The 20,184-nt window shown below is 37.9% G+C and overlaps 1 protein-coding gene across 2 annotated transcripts in view; it reads left to right on the top strand.

Moving 5' to 3' along the window:
• AFAP1 (actin filament associated protein 1) overlaps positions 1-20,184 on the top strand; it is a 117,259-nt gene that overhangs the window by 61,394 nt on the left and 35,681 nt on the right. For both annotated transcript variants that reach the window (XM_027723677.2, XM_027723675.2), the window contains exons 4-6: positions 7,925-8,033; positions 13,495-13,706; positions 16,702-16,881. In XM_027723677.2, the coding sequence (XP_027579478.1) occupies positions 7,925-8,033; positions 13,495-13,706; positions 16,702-16,881 (501 nt within the window). The remainder of the gene's footprint in view (positions 1-7,924; positions 8,034-13,494; positions 13,707-16,701; positions 16,882-20,184) is intronic.

Below are 20,184 nucleotides of genomic sequence, written 5' to 3'. Positions count from 1 at the left end.
CCAGCAGTAGGACGAGAGGGCACAGTCTTAAGCTGTGCTGGGGAAAGTTTAGGTTAGACATTACAAAGAAATTCTTTACAGAGAGAGTGATCAAACTTTGGAATGGGCTGCCCAGGGAGGCAGAAGAGAGTGGATGTGGCACTTATTGCCATGGTCTAGTTGACAGAGTGGTGTTGGGTCATGGGTTGGACTCGATGATCTGAGAGGTCTTTCCCAGCCTGTTTGATTCTGTGATTCTGTGACTCTCTCAGTTTCATTTTGAGCTCCGGTGTAATTCGAGTGAACAGTATCAGTGCACCTGCTGTGTGGAACATGTACTTCAATCACGAGTGACCAGAACAGCAGTTTTCTGGACATAGAATCAGAATCGTTTAGGTTGACCCTTAAGGTCGTTGAGTTCAACTTTTTACCTAAAGCTACCACTAAACCATGTCCCTAAGTGCCACATCTATACATCTTTAAATACCTCCAGGGGTGGTGACTTCACCACTTCCCTGGGCAACCTGTTTCAGTGCTTGACAACCCTTCTGGTGAAGAAATTTCTCTTAATGTCCAATCTAAACATCCTTGTCCTTCTTGGCCACCTGGGCACACTGCAATTGTGGAATAGTTTCAGCCATCATATATGATTGCATAAGGAATAAGGATAAAGAAATGTATATTGCCTCTTTTTTGCGTTAGCCTTATCTTGCAGTACACTGTAATTGTCATTCCCATTTTCCATGGGTGAGGTTGTTGGTGCATTATTGTTGATGTTTTATTTCATGTTTGCAAATTGTATCACAGAAAAGTCTTCATTAAAACAATTTCCTTCTCAATTAATTTATGGTATACCTTTATAGTAATACATATCACCATATTTCATGTCTAAGCTGCCAGAATGAGCTGGTCTATCTCTCTCTCTGAATTGGAATTTACATTTAAACTGGATGAGTTAGAGTAGGATTGAACTTCTGTACCAAGTTCTTTTTATAATCACCGTGAAGCTGTATATACTTTTTTTTTTTAACTAGATACTGATGATCTTTGACCTTCATATAAGAAAAGTATCAAATTATCAATGCCACAGATCTTATAGGATATTGTCCCACCATTTTTTCTTAACATGCTCACACTTCTGCCTTCAGGTTTTTCATTTCTTGTTTCTATGCTATACCTGTCCGTAAAACACCCTCCTTGTGTTGACAGTTGGGGACCAGACTGTTTGCTTTCCTCACCATGCTCATTAATGTTCTGTACACAAACACATGGGAAAGGAGTTAGGTCAGTGAGTACCAAGTCTCCTCTTGTTTTTATTTGATGCAGTGCTCAGGCCCTTAGACAATATTATTCCAGTGGAAAAAGTGTTGCCTGCACTTTTGTCATTGTACTGCTTGTCTTGTCCTCATTGTCATGTCATGTACTTGGATGAGCTTATTAACTCCTGGAAGAGGAAGGTGATTTTGTTTTTGCTGGGGAATACAGACACTTCTTTGAGCTCACTTACAATAAACATCTCTGACTGAGAGCCCCATGCTACTTAAAATTCAGATTCATCTTTCTCATGTAATATGTATGAAAGTGTTTCCTAGCATTAATTAAAGCCCATTTCATTTCTTGGTACACACATACCCTTTGCTTGACGTGAGTCAACTGTATTGTTTTGTCTGAGTGATCCTTCCAAGTGGCTGTGTAATAATCTTTTATTATAAATTCTGAATGATACAGAAATACCTTGTTTTTGTTTCTGGCTCATTCTCTTTCACTTTTAATTGTTTTGTTAGATCTTCTGTTGCTTCAGTGGAGTCTGGAGTTTATTTCCACTCCAGTCTTCCACAGAGTTCGGGTGTAACTCTTTCCAACTACCTGTCCTTTCCTAGTGGTTCGTTCCATGTTCCAGTCTTTTTGGTTTTATTTAATATCTCAAATGTAATTACATACAGTAGCAAGAACTGAGACAATTTATATCTGGGCACAGAGTGACAGTGCTAGTAGAGAGATTCAGTAACCAACTGGGTTCTCTGCTCAGTTCATATATTATGTTGTTTTCTTACTATTTCCTTTTGGTCCTCTTCACTGCCATCTTTACCCTCCGTTTTCTTAAGTAAAGGGGTTATTTGGGTATCTGAGCAGATGTGTTGTATTTTGTGAAACTGTAACTCAGTTCCTGCTGAGGTTCCTGTGTAAATGCTCTCCAGACAATCTTCAGATCAAACTGTGGAGCCATAGGACGCCCTGATTCATTCTTTAATGCAAGCAAGTCTGTTCAGATCCCTTTCCCATCATGAGGCTGTGCTTTCCGAGGCTGTGATCTGTTTGTAGTCACTATACTCTACATACTAAGCATTTTTGCAATTATATCTTTAATTAGGCATTCACCCCCAAGTCAGCAGACGTGCTCTTAGACTGTGTCAGATGTACCTCCACTCCCTGGAGAACAGCATACCAAGTGTGTACCTTCTGTTCTTAGCCTTAAACCTGCTCAAGTCACTGTTCAGGATCACACCCAAAGGAAAAGTTCCACTTGTGCTTATACTCGTCCTCAAATTGTGGTAATCACTTTGAGCGGTGATTCCACCTTGCCCCCATCTGTTCAGCACTGCAGTAGGAGCTGGTGAGTGACCAGTTCAGCTCTTCACAGGATTGCTGGGGGTTGCTGGGCCTCCCATCGTATCTGACCTCGGCTGTTGTTTTCTTGGGGAGTTCCTTTTGGTTTTTATCCTGGTAGCTCTGGTGTTGTGGAGGTGTGTGCTGTAATTGCACGTACAGGCAGAGGTGGTCAGGTGGGACTACGCCAACAGCCCATCATGCAGCCCTGTTACCCGCCTTGTGGTGGGACTGGCAAGGTTACTTTGTTCCAAAAAGCTGAGTTTTGCAGCTGGCTGGCTGGTTTGCTGTCTTTTGTGCTCAGAAGCTGAAAAGATAAGTTGTTAGACTTCCTTCGCATTATTTGACTCCCAGTTTTGTGGGCTCCAGGAATTAATAACCTTAGTATATGAATCAGAGGTCAAATGCAGAATTCTTTCCAGCTTCTGCTTGTGTACACTCGGGCTAATATTGCATGGCTCAATATGGTCTTAATATGCTATACAGTCAGCTCTTTTGTCCTGAATAAATACAAGGTCCATCCAGGTCCTGATCTTCTAGCAATAAACAGTGATTTCTCTTAAGTGCCTTAGCAATTTTGAGTTCAGCTAAAGGCTTTCGTAGCAAGTGTGTGGCAAGTACGAATGCCCAGTTTCCGACCCTTACACTGTTACAACAAAGCCTGGTTGAAATGTACGCTCAGCAGTTTTGTGAATTGTATTGCTGCTCAGTTTGTTGATTCGTCTTGTTTCATGAACATCCATTTTCTCCACATGTGGAGTTAGGGACCGTAAAGGTGTGAGTTCTCTTCCCTCTCTAGGCTGAAGTTGCGGTGAGGTTGTAGAGATGTCAGGTCTGAGCTTCCTCCACAGCGAATGGCATGTGCATGTGTCAAAGTTTCTTCTTGACAGCCCAAATTTGCCTGCTGGCTCCTGAGTAGCTTTATTATACATCACCAGTGTGTGACCACTTTTCCAGTCTCATGTTGCTGCCTTCAGCACTGAGGGGTTACGTAGCAGCTGGCTCCACAGTTTGGCTGGATCCAAACTGGTGGTAGATCTAATAACACACATGCGAGCGTGGCACTTGGGTTGCTGGCAGTCTTTGCCATCACAGGTGTACTAACAGGCTCTGCTAAACTCACTGCTTTGCTCTGGAAATCCCCACATCCTAAATCATTGCATAAAGTGAGGTGTTTCTATTTACTACAGAGTGTAAATCTTCCTTGGGGTACAAAGTGATTTTATATCCTCAGGCCTCTGTATACTGGCATTTATTTTTCTCTGTCTTTCAGACTGCTTTCCATATTGTCAGCAGATATCAGCGAGACTGTCCCTAAAAAAAAAGTTACTGTCTATCTTGCTTGGTACCCTTGGACAGAAGAAGGAAATAGAGTAGGATAGAGAAGGAAATATCTCTTAGGATAAAGAATGAAAGAGTTTATTTGTGGTCTGTGGAATACAGGTGGGCAAGTGGAAGGGAAGATCATAATATGCCATTAAATTAATATGTCCATATAAGTCCTTTTCAGAGTCCAGTAGGATAATGAGTTTTACCATCCGGTTAAATATTGCTTATTATTTGGAGATATTTTGTTTCCTTCTCTCAACAATCCATCCTGTAAACCGAAATTGGGCATCCTGTGCACCATCCAGTCTTTAATCAGGCATCTCAACTCTGTAGTGTAATGATCACCTCATCCACTTAGTTTCAGTTAAAGTATCTCTTATTTGGTCTCAAACCCAGGACCTGACAAACATCTTCATCAGTATTTTTTCGGTATTACTGTTATTATTCTGGGAAACAACGTATCGCTTGTCTTTGTCCCTTTTCCTCCAAGAGATAAAAGTAATTGCAATTTATTTTCTAACTCAGTTCTTATTCCTGTGATTGACCAAGGTTATTTGCCTTGAGAGGCAACATTCTCCAGTTTTCTTCCCTGTTGCCTGTTGTAAAAAAGAAAAAAAAAATAGAAATTTATACTAATACCTTCTTTGCAGGTTGCCAGGTCTTTCTTCTTGATACCACTCAAGCTACGCATGTTCTAGTGTTTTCTGAGATTTAATCCTTTTATAGAATATGTAAATAGTTTTGTGGGGTTTATGGCCTTTTTATTTTTTCAGGTAAACTATTGAAAAGTTACTGAATAAAGACTTATTTCAGTTCATAACTTCATCAAAATTTTCCACTGAAAATTGCCAAGTTGAAAGAATTAAACAGTGCAACTAGCAATAGCAAAAAAATTAGAGCACTATAAATATCAGTGACTAATGCCAGAATGCACACGTATACTTTTTACATATTTTGGTGCTCAAACTCTTATATATTCCATAGCTCCCAAAAGATGTAGTTGTTTATGGTACAGTTATGAATGAGATATTTTTATTTTGTATTTAATCAATTTAATTTTTTTTCAGTATTAAAGCAGCCTTGCTTTTATCAGAAAGTATTTAATGTTGGATGTTTCTGTTTCTCCCCTTTTTTCCCCCCCCAAAAATGAATCTTTTTTATAATTGTTTTCAACTTTGTTATGGCAAGCACTGCAAAATGCATTTCAGGGAGGAGGGCCTGGTTAATTCAGGAATGGATTCCATCTGTGTTGATGTTGGCTGCACAGCCCAGCCCGCCCCAGCTGTATGAAGTAACTGGTGCTCCAGCAGGGTCGAAATCAGACAAGCACCATTTGTGTTTCATTTCCTTTTTTCTTTCTTTCTGAATAACATTTTGTCTAAAAACAAGGATTTTTTCCCCCCAATCTTTATTGAAACCTCTTATTTGTTCCTGGATAAAATACAGCTTTGAAACCTCAGTGCTATGTCAAGTCAAAATTGGAATGACTTGGGACAGGTATTTCCTGGGTGAATGAGATTTAATAATGATAGGAATTTCATATATTGTATATACACCTGATGGTAAGAATGGTTTAAGGCTAGACCAAGATACTAATTTTTCTGTCTAATAAAAGGGATGTATGAATCTACACTGCCCTAGGAACAAATTGTGACCCCAGCTCACTGGAGAAAAGCTGAACTCTTTGGAGGCAGTTCTCCCACTTGTGTCTAGCAGTTCAGGCCACGCAGAGGTGATGTGTGTAGAGTAATTCATAATTGCTGTAAATTTTCCAACATTAATGAATGTGTAATAATTTGTAATGTCCCTTACGCCTGTTTCTCAGCAGCAGCTAACCTTGAAAGACTCATTTATTTTGTGATGATTTGGAGATTGGCAGTTTGATTTTTTTTCAGCAAAATTAAAGGGGCACTACACTAAAAGTCACATTTTTTCATTATTTTTCTTCTTTGACAGATAATTTCTCTAACAAAGCTGGTCTGTGAAGAAAACTCATTTGGTTCACATTGTAGATAGCAGTAATTGCCATCTGCAATCTGTAATTGACTGTGACATAAGTGGGCTATATCATTTGATAGGGAAGTAGCATTAGTGTAAATTTCAATCTGACTAAGAATTTCTATGTTCAGTCATGAATCAGTTGATTGTTCCTGAAAAAGTTTCTGGTTTTACTTGATGCACAAAGGGAAGCCCACGCTGGATGAGCTGAGGGGCAGGTTTAGTCACTAGCTCCTTGACTTCATGCACACTGGGAATACACAAGCACCTGCAAGGTGGAATAACCTACTCGATATGAATTTAACTGCAGAGCACACTGAGGGTGGAACTCATCTTGCTGATGTTGTTAAAGAATGAGGTGTCTGGCGTAGGTGTGTGATCAGTAATGAGATTTGGAGATGTCTAGCTTTGAAATATGCAAAGATGAATCCAGCCCTGAAAGTGCCCAGAGAAGTAATTTCAGTGCAGCTAATGCCACATGTTATTAAAGCTCAGGTTACTCCCAGGTAACTTGAGGTCTGTAGCAAACGAGGAGTCACTGTGGCCTCATCTGTATGAGGTGGAAAAAGGCTCTGCTAGACTGGTCAGTTCATCTGAGTTGCAGTCCAGAAGTGTCTGTATCTGACCATAAGCAAAGCCCACCCTGACTGGTTTCTTACTTCAGTATCTCTGTTCATTCCCTTAATTTAGACTGGATCAGTCCAATGCAGACAAACACCATTGCATCTCTGTCATCACATGAAAAAGGAGAAAGGTGGATTGAAAAAGTGTTACAGCAGAAATGAGACTCTGCTTGCAAGTTAAATTTTTGTAATCGTGCAATAAATCACTGGTTCTGGAAAAAGGCTTCAGTATTTTATCTAATATGTAAATATGAAACTAAAAACCTGTGGCGAATATGAATGAGTTCTCTAAAATACAGTTGTTTTGGTACTTGTTAAGAAAATAGAACAGTAAAGTCATATGGAAGAAGTCACAGAGTACTAAATTTACTTTGCTACTATATCAACAAACCAGCAGTTGGTCAGTTTTAAATTTAAAACAGGTTTATATTTAGAAAAGAAGCATTTTAGAATTTGACCTGGTATTTGACATATTTATTTTATCATGCGATAGCTTCTTGATGTTTCAAACTTTTCTTTGTTTGTAGCTCAGTTTTCACTATGTAGAAATAACATTATAAAAGTTACTGTGTATATTAAGAATTGATGTGTTATTGAAAAAAACCTATCTTGAAAATATGGTTTAAATTTTTTGTCCTTGGTCTCTGCCATCTCAGGCTATTCAACCTTCCTAAATTGTCCAACCAAACTGCTGTTTGCTGCTGTAATATGAATTATTTTAGGTGTAAAATACTAATAAATAAGCCTTAACACTGTAAAATGATCTATGCACAGAAGACTCTTTCTTACATAGACCCTTTAGATTTCCAGTTCTTAAATAGAGAACTATATCTTTTCAGCATTTTTTACCACTTAGTGCTCATGTAGAGAGAAATCTTTTAATGTAGCTGCTATCTTGATTTTGCCATCCTTAGCAATGACAAGTATGATCCTACAATGTTTATATCTCCAAAGGATATATAAACCTCTCCTCAGTTGGAGGACATGCAGGAAAGTTCTGCTTCCTTATCACGAGTAGAGGTAAAAGTCTTGACAATTACGGTACATTTAAAAATGTATCAGTAGGTTTTGAATTGTAATTAAGTCACTCTATTGCTTCAAATCTCAACCTCAACTTATTATTGTTTAATTATAACAACATATGAAGAACTTAGGATTCAGTTTGTTTCTCTTCTAAAAGATACTACCCCACAGAACACACAGTGTTCAAAGGATACCTGATTCAGCCCTCCAGAGCCTTGCTGTTAGAGATAGTTAACATATGAAATAGTCACAAGAGCAGGGTTTATAAGGTTGGTTGCATTGGCACAGATCATGAGCAGATGTTCTGACCACGTTTAATTTAACACCTTATTGGTCTGTAATCACTTTTTTTTTTGTTCATTTAGCCACCAGATAATGGGCCTCCACCACTGCCAACATCTTCCCTTCCTGAAGGCTATTACGAAGAGGCAGTGCCACTTAGTCCAGGGAAGGCTCCTGAGTACATCACTTCCAGTGAGTAAGATATTTTGAAATCAGTTTCTGAGCAATCCAGTGTCCTTTGACTTTTTTTAGTGTTTGACTGACAACTACATTTCTGTTAGTGCTGTGGTGATGTGTCATGAGCATTGCTTTGATTTGGGGCCAATGCTGGTTATCCTCACTGGCCATGCATTGGTTTGGTTTGCAGAACTGTTTCGATGTGCACGAACCAGGCTCTGCTTAGAGGAAACTAAATGTGGAGCTCAAGTTAGGTGCACAGAAAACAGGTTTCAGCAACCTTTGGAGACAGAGGGTCCAAATTAACCACTAGTCTTTTGAACTGCTTTGAACCACGAACATGGTGAGGCATTGGACCAGGAGTCCAGAGTTAAGTATTGTCCAGAGTAAACCCCTCTAAACTGATCATACTGTGAATGCAGAGATCTCAGAAACTGATGCTGATCTGTACATCTACTGCTGTGCCTCTTTTGCACTGAATTGCTTGCTAAAATAGACAAATATATAAAAAGAAAAAAGGAATTACTGAAAAGATGTGATTTGCAGCATTTCTGATGACACGTTGTGGAAAGGGATAAACTGGTCATTCTGGCTTGCTCCCACAAGCCAAGTGTGATGCACGTGAGAGTATGTTCGTGAATACTCATTTAGTGCACTAGGCAGAGGGCTGCCTCCAACTGACCACCAGAACATCCTTTTGCCACACCCAGATGCTCTTTTTCATGTCCAAATACTTACCTAAAGGCCTATGCACTTAAGTGGAGCTGTGCTGGGACCACAGTGATGAAACACTGAAATGAGCGTTGCACAGCGTTATGTACCATAAAAATGGCAAAGATTATTCTTTTTGCTGCTTTTCTGTTGGCTGGGGTAATTTATTACTTGTGTAGGGCTGATTTATTACTAATCATTATTTTCTGTGGCCCAAAGATTAAAGGAATATCTTCCACCATTTTATAGCCATTTTAATTATTTGAACCAGAACAAATGAATGAACCAGAACAAAACATGCATAGGAGTCACCTTAAGACTAAAATGTTATTCATCTGTACATTACATAAACTGAAGTTATCTAGCAGCTCTTAATTAACCTAAGAAATTCAAGGTAAGAAAGAGTTTCACGTCCTGGAAAGCAAATGAAAGAACATACAGACTTTGAAGAGCACCAGAATCGCTCGTCTCTTCATTTTCTCCCTTGAAATGCTATGGGGCAATCCAGTCAGCTTCTGATTTGTGTTTTGTTATTAAACAAGATCTATGCTCAGGCAGAAAAATATGAATAGTGCAAATGCTAATGGCACTGCTAAAGGATTGCCTAGGGAAAAACAAGGGAAAATATGAAACTAATTTCTTATTATACTTAACCATCCAAATGCATAAAAATACTCAGAATAGCAGCCTGAATAGTTCATCAATAATTCCATAATTCAAGTCTGTATATCAAGACACTTAAAGGTGTGTTAGTGTGAGTCAGCATCTCACTTGCTGAGATTTTGCTGTTATTTTCTTATGTTCTGAACTTCTTTGTCATCTCTGTTAATTTGTGTTAAAAGTATTTCCTCTCTTCATTGGTAATGAATTTACTTTTAAATTCAATGTACCATTAGCAACACATCTCCACTTATGCGAAACTTCCACTAAATCCAGTTGTATGGTAATTAAAATAAGTCACTAAAGCACTGTCTTAAAAGATGTAACAATAGCTGTTCAGACTATTTGAGATGAAGAAGACCAAAAAAAAGTGCTAGATGTATAAAAAGTGCAAGAATAAACTGTTAAACAGCTGCTGGGACAGACATCATTATCTTAAGTAAATATTCTTATAGAATATTGTTGTAATGTCATTAATAGCAAGGAGACAAACATACCTTGTGTCTTACCTGTAAAGGCAAACAAGAACTGAAGAAAATTGCAGAATATTTCATGAAAATGAAATATCCGTAACTTCCCCAAGTCCCTGTAATCGGTTTGTGAACAAACACTTGCATGTATATGACTTGTCTGATAACTCTCTTTCTCTCTATTAAAATCTACTGATCTATACAATGCCTAAATGATTACAGACTAGTCTTAGAAATATGCTACTACAAATAAAGTGAAAATCTACAGTGATTTTCACCCCTTAACAGCAGAAAATTTTGAACATAAAGATGAAAAGCCAATGTCAAAAGAAGTTAGAGTAATGAGAAGGTGCTAAAGATGCAAATAACAGTAGATTGGAACCTGTTGTATGTCAGTGCATTCTGACTCTCTGAGACTTTAGTAGATTTAATAAATCCACTTTATTTTGGAGAGACTTTTTTCACTTTTCCTGCATATGCTAGTTTGTGTCTCAGAGCCCGGAAGACTTGTTTTGAATATGATGGAGCACTTCGGAGAAACAAGCAGTAGAAACAGAATGTGGTAAAGAGCAGCCAAGTTTCAGCAGGGATGATACGAGTACTCCAAGGTGGGCATCCTTCCTGGTGTGAGTCACACAACAAGCTCTTCGTCTGGCCAAGAGTCCCACAAATCAACGAGAAGAGAAACATGAGGAGTGGTTAATGGGCAGGATCTGGCAACAGGTCCCCGGAGATCCTGTTAGACTGTGTGAGGATGGGAGTCTCAGAAGCCCCTGCTGGCTTTCATCCTCCTATAAACAGAGATTTGGATGAACTTGCAACTGCTGTGCCAGCAGAGTCCCTCTGCTGAGCATACAGCTTATGGCTAACAGGAAATCTGCACTTGGAATGCTTTTGAGCCACATAGGAAATACCTGTAGGGTATTTAACACGCAGAATTTCAGTTTCTACTGTCAAGTCCCAATCAGCACTTCCTACATATACTTTTTTTGAAACTAGTAAAACTTACTGTAGGAAAATAAATCATAGGGTTCAATGTTGTGAGGAAAAAGCAATGATTTAACCCAGTAAATTTGCTGGAAAGAAGGCAAGATTGTTGCACGGGGTTTATGGCCAGAAGAAAACCAACTTTTTGATATATGGCAAAGGGAAGACCTGTAATTTTATCTGAGGTGAAACATTCTTTTCTGCAATATGAATAAGTTAAATCATGTTCTAAAGAGGGAGGAAAGACAGTGTGTTAAAACAGATTCCATTTTTCATAGTTTTGATTGATGCACTTAAAAATGCAGTGCTCTGATAGAAAAGTCTTTGATACTGTCATGCAAATTTCTCTTTTTCAATGTGTATTCAGAGTGTAGAGAAATGACCCAGCTCCACTCTCTTGGGAAGACTATACTTGAAGATTATCCCCACTGTACAGTCATGTTTCAATTTCATCTGATGAAAATAAACCCCTAGACACTCTTACATTGAAAAGGTAGTCTCTTAATTTTGGAGGAAAAAAATCTCTTTATAAATACAGAAAATATGCCACCAGAGTGGTATTTCCATATCTCACCATATGAATAGTAACTTCTTACTTCTGCTTCTTACCTAAAAAAAAAAATCTGTCAGAATAATATTTTTGCCAAAACTAGAACAAAATCACAAATGAGGTAAAAGAGTGTTGTAGAAAGGGACCAAAGATCAAGGTGAACATTGTGACAGTGACATAACTCCAACAAAGAACACAACTGAAAATGAAGAAAGGACGAGGAGGTTATGGGCACCTAAGTATTACTTTTTTTCAAAAGGGAAAAGCAGGCATTGAAAAAGTTCCCAGAGAGATGGCAACTGTAGGTCATGGCAGCTTGTCCCACAGCCCATGCCTCTGGAAGAAGAGCTTCTTGAAGATGCTGATTTAATAACTAGACCTTACATCTTTGTATTTGGTAGCTCTACATGAATCATTCTGTCTCTGCTTCCAACAGGCTGGCATGCTACTGTGTATTTGCAAGCAGTCAGTGATCTCTCAAGTGTTTCCTGAAGTTTCAGTGTGAAAGTTTGTGGAAAACTGCTCTGAAAGAAGTTCGAGCAGGGAAAATGTTTTGTTTTGCTTTTGTTTTTGGTGGGTTTTTGTTTGGGCTTTTTTCCTGCTTCATGGGGAAGAAAGAGAAAGAGATGGGTGAAGCAGCAAGTTCTACCAGATCTTATACATTCTTTTAAACAAATCTGCAAAAATAAATACTCTGGAATAACATTTCCAAATTTGTCAGTTTAAACATCTGCCCTAAATTTTTCTATCCTCCTTTTGATTTTTGTAAAGCAAGTGAAAAATTGTAGTGTTTTCCCATTGATAATTATCTGAGGCTTTTACCACTTGCCCATATGGAGCTGCCCCAAACCAAACACTCCGTAGCAGAATTGACCAGAAGACGGCAATTAAATTTTCCAGAGCTTCAAGTTTTATTTTCATTTCATTTTTGAATGAACATGTACTGTTTCGTACACTTTTGTGAAAACACAAATTGTATCAGAATATCTAGTCTTAATTTAGAGATGAGAGGTCTGAGTACGTCCCATTCTGACTGTGCATGTAGGGAGGAACTGATGCAGAATGAGCTTTCCAGCAATCCACTCTCTTGTCCTCTTCCCAGTCTTTCCTTCCTACATTCCAGTTGGGTCCTAATTACCTAGCTAAAGCAAAGGGGAGAATTTCTTCCACCTTCTAGCTAAAAAATATATCAAAGTCTACTTGAAATGTTTAAATGAAATTTCAGTCTTAAAAATGTTCCAGTCAATTTTGTTTCATGGGAACGTGTGCTAGTGGATAACAGGCTTGCTGTATCTGAAGGTATCTATCTGCTGTATCTAAGGTATATTAAATACATATACCCACATAAACAAATAAATATGGATAGTGGAAGTGAGAGTTCAGTGATGATGGCAAAATGGCTTGGTAGTTGAGCGTACTGCTAGATCTGTCTGCATTGTTGAAAATGAAAGGCCTGAAGGGAGATTGTTTGATTAAAATGGAAGCTTGCTATTGCATCACCAAACTTGGAGCAGGACTTAGCTGCTTAGGCTAAGCACAGAACAAAACATTTTTTGCACAATACCTTTAACTCCAGCAGCATCTGTAGTTCAAGAAAGCATTACCTATTGAATGTTAATTGTATCAGTGCAGGTGCTGTATTTGAGAATTGTATGAAATGTTATGATAGGTAGATATTGCCCCATAATGTACTCTTATGACCGTTACCATATGGAGTGTTTGTTTCCTGATGTACTGTCCTAAGTCAAGATGAAAATGTTTTTCTGTGAAAGAATTACAAAAAATGAAGATATCTGTCAAATAATATTTTGAAGATAATAAAACACTATCTGAAATTTTAGCTATGTATTCCCAGCTTATTCTTTCAATTAAAATTCACAAGGTGTTTGTATGGGTCTTCTATAAAGTTTCATAATGGAACAGCATCTCTTATTCAATTAACTTAATATATTGATACTGCTAAGCAGTGAAACAGTAATTTGTTCATGACTGACTTTCAAAAGCCTTAACTTAACATGAACCTTCTTGAGGTTTTCAGTTATTTCAGTTACTTCATGGCTAATTGTTTTAAGCTAACACTTTTACACTTCTCTTAAAGATTATGACTCAGATGCTATGAGCAGCTCTTACGAATCCTACGATGAAGAGGAGGAGGATGGAAAGGGGAAGAAAATGAGACATCAGTGGCCTTCTGAGGAAGCCTCTATGGATCTGGTGAAGGATGCCAAAATCTGTGCCTTCCTTCTTAGAAAGAAACGTTTTGGGCAATGGACCAAACTACTGTGTGTTATCAAAGAAAACAAACTACTGGTAATTTTTATTTTTAGCTAGCTATATTTCCTTTGTACCTTTTAGTTGATATATTTATTTTTACAGGAATCTGATTTTTGGAATAGGTTCTGCAAACAGCGGCCAAGTCTACAGTAACCTTACCAAAGAGTTCGGTCATGATTTATCCAAGAAGCAGAGAAACACTGAAATTATAAGTGTATCATTTAGCCACTTAGAACTTCGATTTTTATTTCACTTAAACCCAGGCAGTTCCCTGATATTGGAAAGAAAGTCTGGCATATTATCTTCTAAAATATTTATTTGGAAAAAAAATTTGCTGAAACTGTAAATCCAATCTTCCATTCCCTGCGGACAAAAAATCTCATAGGGAGCTTTGTGTGTGAACTGTTGAATCAGACTGCTGGAGAGAGAAGTCCCTTGTTAGACTGAGAATTCACTTGGCAGCATATGCTGTGGTAATGTATACACTTTAAACTAAACCTTTGCCATCTGTTCTGCAGTAATTACAGATGCAGTATTCACATGATGCACAGCTGCATTATGGAAAGGAAAGAAACAAGTGGATGTATTTATTCCTTAAGCAAATCTGTTACATTTCTTTCTGATTGGAGGCACCAGTAAAAGATTCCATAAATTATCTGCTCATAGATGTCTTCTTGTTTTCTGAAAAGAGAACCTAATCGAGGGAAACACTTACTGTCTGTCATTATGGGCGAACTAATGCTTATGTTAATGAGTAAGTTGGGGTCTTAGGCACTCCCTGCCTTCTGATTTGGTGCTTCCAACTGTTGTAACTAATTACATAACTAACAATTACTGCAGCATCCCAAACATTAAAAGCTGATTAACAGGTGACAGAACATCTTCTGTAGAACCTCTTAGGTTCTACACAGCTTAGGTGTGTTAGAACACAGCTTAGGTGTGTTCACTTTCCAAGTACATTTGTACTTATGGCAGTATAGAAAAAAACAGGATATGAAATAGAGGTAAGAGATACCTGAAAATATAGTTGGAACAAATTTGCTAGTTATCTGTAGTTATGAGGATTTAATTTTTATATCCTGCTCTATTTAAATATTGAAAAAAATGTTCATTCTGATTCAGCTTTTATTATATTCTTATAGTACCATTATCCCTAGTCCCCATTTTTATCACCATATATCAGTATCATATCAGATTTCAGGACCATCTGATAATAGCTTGAAGAAAAGAAAGAGTCAAAGAAACAGATTTTTCCCTGAAGTCACACAATATTTCTTCTACAGTTATATTTTTTGTTCTATATAAAAATATGTTATTTTTTTATATTTTCATTTCCTTTAGCCACATGTGTGGTCTGAAAAGCTTATTTTTTCCTTATGGGGATTGTCTTTCAGTAATTCTGTAATGGGGATTAAGAAAATAAAAATCACAATAGGAGTCTAACAACCAAGTTACACAATTTGGTTTATTGTTTGAAGGAGGACTTGGACATTTAACTTATGAGATATGCAAGTAAAACAAATACATGTTCTTAGGGATTAGTAATTGGTTGTGTCATAAATGCAGCTGTCATCATGAAACAAAAATATTTTAATTAGCATTAGACATTAGAAATAACTTTTAGTAGGGAATCGTTTTTCACTTAAAGTCCTTTAATATATACATACTTCAGTTTTAGCAATGTATAATTATAAATAAAATATTGAGATTAATATAAAAGGAATTATATGCTGTTTATTGATTCTTAAAGTGACTAATGTATATCTTCAGGATTTCATAGCTTGAAGACTTAATATTTTTTAGATGTCACAAACTTAAAATCTGTGACCAAAGTGGAGAAACTTTGATGTAATGAGCTTTGGAGAGGGAAGGAGAATTGTCAGTGATCTGCAGAGGCTAGTTAGTGTCTGTATTTGGTCAACCCAAGTTGTAGTGTTCATAACATTCTTTTAACAGCTACTGTCTTCCAGACAGTTGCATCATGACGTGAATACTGCCGCAGACGTGCAAAAATTTGTGTGCTTTTCTCTGTTCACATTTATACTCAGCTATTATGTGTATACTAATTAGTCTTCTTGATGATCAGATACCTCTTTATTAGCAGATTTTTTTTAGCCTTAGTGCTTATTTGTATGAATGAAACCCCAATTTACATAAATATATAACTGGATTCATATCCAGAGTTAAACATTGTTCTGCAGTCTGGCACTACAACAGCTTTGGGAACCTCAGCTGTACTGATGTGCATTGAAAGGTGGGAATAGAGATGGGTCTGTAGGACAAGTGATGTAAAGAGGAACCCTTCACCTTCACCAGTTCAAACATAGAGCGGGTCATCAGTGATCCAATATGAAATGGCTGTTCATGGACAGCATTTACTAATGAGGGAAGAAACATCCCTTAAGTTATATACTTTTAGCCAGGAGCTTACGAAGTAAACTAACCTGGAAACTTATGCAGTTTTGTGCAGGTACTATTAAACTGTATTGGCTGAAAAAGTCTGACTTTACCTACTTTCTGCACCATGACTTTTTTTTTTACTTATCTGAAGAAAATGAACAGCTGAGTAAGGCATATGCCAGTGGCTTTGCAACTGCAGCGTGTAGGCACTAATGTAGATTTGCCTTCATATGCTGGTCTTTTGCTGGAGGGCACGGTAAACATCTGGTCTTTAAAGTCATTAACTGTACAAGTTTATTCTGCTGCTACATGTGAACAGATATCCTAAATCACCCTCTTCCTACCTGATCAGGGTCAAGGTTGAGTCATAAGGGTAAGGGAGAGACGCTTAATGCTCTCCATATGTTGTACCTGTCCTGCAATTATTGTCAGTCTGGAAGTAATTTTGCTTTACAGAGTGGATGAGAAGAAGAAATGCAAAGTTGGCTTTGGGTGAACTCTCTGGTATGTGGTAATGGGGTGTGTAAAAAATATTAGAAATTAAAAAATAGCATTTCTATATAATAAAAGCTTTCCTGCAAGGTTCAGAAAGGGAATAGCTAACTTTTGAACTTTCCTTATATTTATTTAGTGTTACAAAAGTTCCAAGGACCAGCAGCCCCAGATGGAGCTGCTCCTGAATGACTGCAGTATCACCTATATTCCCAAAGACAGCAAAAAGAAGAAGCATGAACTGAAAATCTCACACCAAGGAGCGGATGCCCTGGTTCTGGCAGTGCAGAGCAAAGAGCAGGCAGAACAGTGGCTAAAGGTAAGGGGGGATTTCTGACTAGGAGCTTTTCCGCCCACAAAGTGCTCACATTGCCTGCTCAGTTGCTGTTAAAGATTGAGACACAGACAGCAACTTTCAGGCAAATCCAGACCTCTTAAATCCCAACTAATTTGGGACTACAGAAATACAGATTTAATGTTCAGACCTTGAAGCAATTCCTTGGGCATCCAGGAGCTCGGGGTTACACCAGGGCTGCTGCTGCTGGGATGGTTTTCACTGCTCATGGCGCAATAATCTGGCATTGAAAGGACAGGTGGCAAATCCCCTTCTGTCTTCACCTCCAATTCATTTTCCAGAAAGATCTGGTGGTTAGGGTACACTGGAAGTGAGTGGAAGGTTCAAGTTCCCTCAGGTGAAAGGAGCTGGCACTCACATTATTTTTGTCATGGTGTCACCTTTTTAAAAAGGAGGATCTCTGAGGAGATACCTATTTGAATTTCTCTGGATGGAGAAAAATCGTTCAGTTTCGTGAAGGCCATTCAAATTTGTTAATCCTGGTTTAGCAGTGTATCATCTGTTACGGTTTGTCCTGGGAATGCATATTTCTGAGAAGTGGGATTTTGTCATCTTCCACTCCTTTCTGTTTAGTGTCTGCAAATGTGGAAAATCCCATGGCAAAGGCTGCAGTTGTAGATCCTAACCAGATTACTAGTATTTATGTTGGACTTTGCTAGTCTCAAATGTGGAGGTCAGTGAAGCAGTGTGGGAAACTATCGCTGCAGTGGCAGTAGCTTGTTTTAAGACCTTGAAATCTAGCCTTTTAAATACATGTAAAAGTCTGAATGCGTAAAACTCATCAGACATTCTCCATGCTGTGCTCTGATCTAACCTTATATGGTACTTGTTTTTCTAAGAATAAATTGTATTTTTCCAAATACAATTGAATAAAACACATAGGAATTTCCTGACGGCAGATAGTTTTTCTGCAGTAAAGGGAGAATAAAATGCAGCTTAAGAGGTATAAGTTCTGCTGTGGGATAATGTACTAAATGGAAAATTAATCTGTAATTTCCTATTTAGCAATGTTTGAATATACCTTTTGGGGATCTGCGGTTTGTGTTCGTTTGGTTTTGACTGTGAGTTTGTATCTTAGCTTAGAAAATGCAGTTTATTAGAAAATTAGTTTCTATTTTAATAGAAACTAATCACAACCAAGTATTTGTTAGGCTGTTTCTAACATCGGTATCTTGTTCTAAGTTTTAAAGTTAAGCACCATCCAGATGTCCCACTAGTCCAACGAGAGCTTCAAAAACACTGATTGGAATGAAAAGAAATTCATAAGTCATATTCTCTTCCAAGGGAATTCCGCTGTAATTAGATCATAGTAACTGCACCCTTATTTCCTGCGTTGTTCTAAACTTGGGTTTAGTAATTCTGAATTCATTGACATTTATCAGATGTTCTTCCATAAGAATTGTTTTTGGTTTTTTTTAATTGTATATAAAGCATCCACACACAGGCAGACAGAACAGATTTTTCCATATGTCAGCTGCATTCCTGCAACGTTAAAAAAAAAAAAAAAGATATTTTGTGCAGTTGCTTGTTCACATAGTTGTATGTGCTGAGGGCAAGTGGCTGTGGCTGGACAATATGTTTTCTGCAAAGCATTTGGAGACAGTCTGACAACACTTTATTTAGCTCCTTCATGCTGCAAAGCTCTCTATTAATAAAAACTCTTTCAAGTACATGGCAGGCTACTGAACTCTCAACTTCCAAGTCCTCAGTGCTGCTTCAGCTCTCTGCTTGTGCACTACAAATTGCCTGTCCAACAGCTAACCAGAAATGATCTGTGCAGCTCTTGCGGCAGCTGCAGTGTTTTCCAGAAGTAGTACAGCCTTTGGAGGAGAAAAAAAAAAAGCATTGTTTTCTGTATTTTTAAAACTGTAGCAAAATTTAAGTTTTTTTTAATTTATTTATTTTTATGTAAATAATTATGTTTTGGTCATTCAAACCTGATTTAAAATGAGCTTTTGAAAATCATGTGTGGCTTTGTGTAGGACCTGAGAAAGGTCCTGCTTTATCTTGGGAGAATAACTTGCTTTAACTTTCCCTGCTGTCCCTCACTCAGAGGGCCAGGGTCCTTCCCAGTGCTCTGTCTATCTGTGTGATTTTTGGGTAAATCCAGAAACTGACAATGAGAAAGGACTCTGCAACTACATTTCTAATTCATAAGATGCCTTCTTGGTAAAGATATTGTACCAGTATGTGCCAGTTGAGGCGGGTTATCACCCAGGAGCAATGGGTTCTTGTGAATTCATATGTTAAGTGTCAAAGTAAAACCTTACTTTTGATCCTGAAAAGCTCAAAATGGCTTTGGAGGCCAGATTGTCGTTTGAAAGCTAAACCAAATGATTTTTTTTCAATTCAGATGTAATCAGTATAAAATATGTTTATTAAGTAAATAATTTTAAGGTATCTATTGGAAGACAAATTCTAAATAGATGCACAATATCTTTGACCTTTTTTTTGTAAAGATGACACCAAAAAAAAACCCCAGCTGATAAACCTAGTGCAAATTTAAGTCTAGACTGGAAACCACAAAGGGAGTTTCAGTTTTACCAGCTAGCAAATGCTTGATGAAAAAAGATAGCTGATGTCACCAAAGAGCCTGTCAAGACTTCAGAGCAAGGAATGAAGCTAGCAGAAATGCAGGCTAGAGCTGAGATCATCTCAGTAATATGGTGGGCAACATAAAGTGATGGAATTTTCCAGTCTTGAGTCCTAAAATGTTCCCACAAAAATGTACATGAAAAAATGTGTGCAGTTACACACTCTGACCCAAAAATGAGCTTTTTCCATGTGCGCTTCAGTATATGTGCATCTGTGTGCGCTTTTGTGGTCTAGTAAGGTCTGAAATTTTCCTGTTTGTCTCAGCACATCCAACAGAAACTACACTTGTTTGTCAGCATCCCTGGGAAATGCTGCATTAAAAATAAAAGGACTAGTAAGAACTTGACATTATAGGAAGATGCTTATTTAGTGGCTTCATTCATACAGATGAATGTGTTCTGTGTGCAGAACCTTCAGACTAGGCCACAGAAAACTGCTCTCAAAAATACATGGATGCCAAAGAAATTAAGTTCTGAAGGAGGTTGTTGTAGAAGACCAGTAGAAGGAAATGGTCATGGTTTCTGATCCCAAGGCCTTCTCTTTCTCTCAGCATTCCTCCTGCAAAAATGTTTTTCTGATTTATCGTGCATGAGAGGTAATCTATCATTTTGGCATACTGGCCTTGATTTTCATTTTTCCCCATGTTAGGCACCCTTTGTTAACTTCTCTTCG

This window comes from Pipra filicauda, unplaced genomic scaffold, assembly GCF_003945595.2.
Source record: "Pipra filicauda isolate LSUMZ 115617 unplaced genomic scaffold, ASM394559v2 scaffold35_size7292922_pilon, whole genome shotgun sequence".
NCBI lineage: Eukaryota > Metazoa > Chordata > Aves > Passeriformes > Pipridae > Pipra > Pipra filicauda.
Note: the sequence above shows the minus strand (reverse complement) of the source record. Positions and strands in the feature narration are given on the sequence as shown.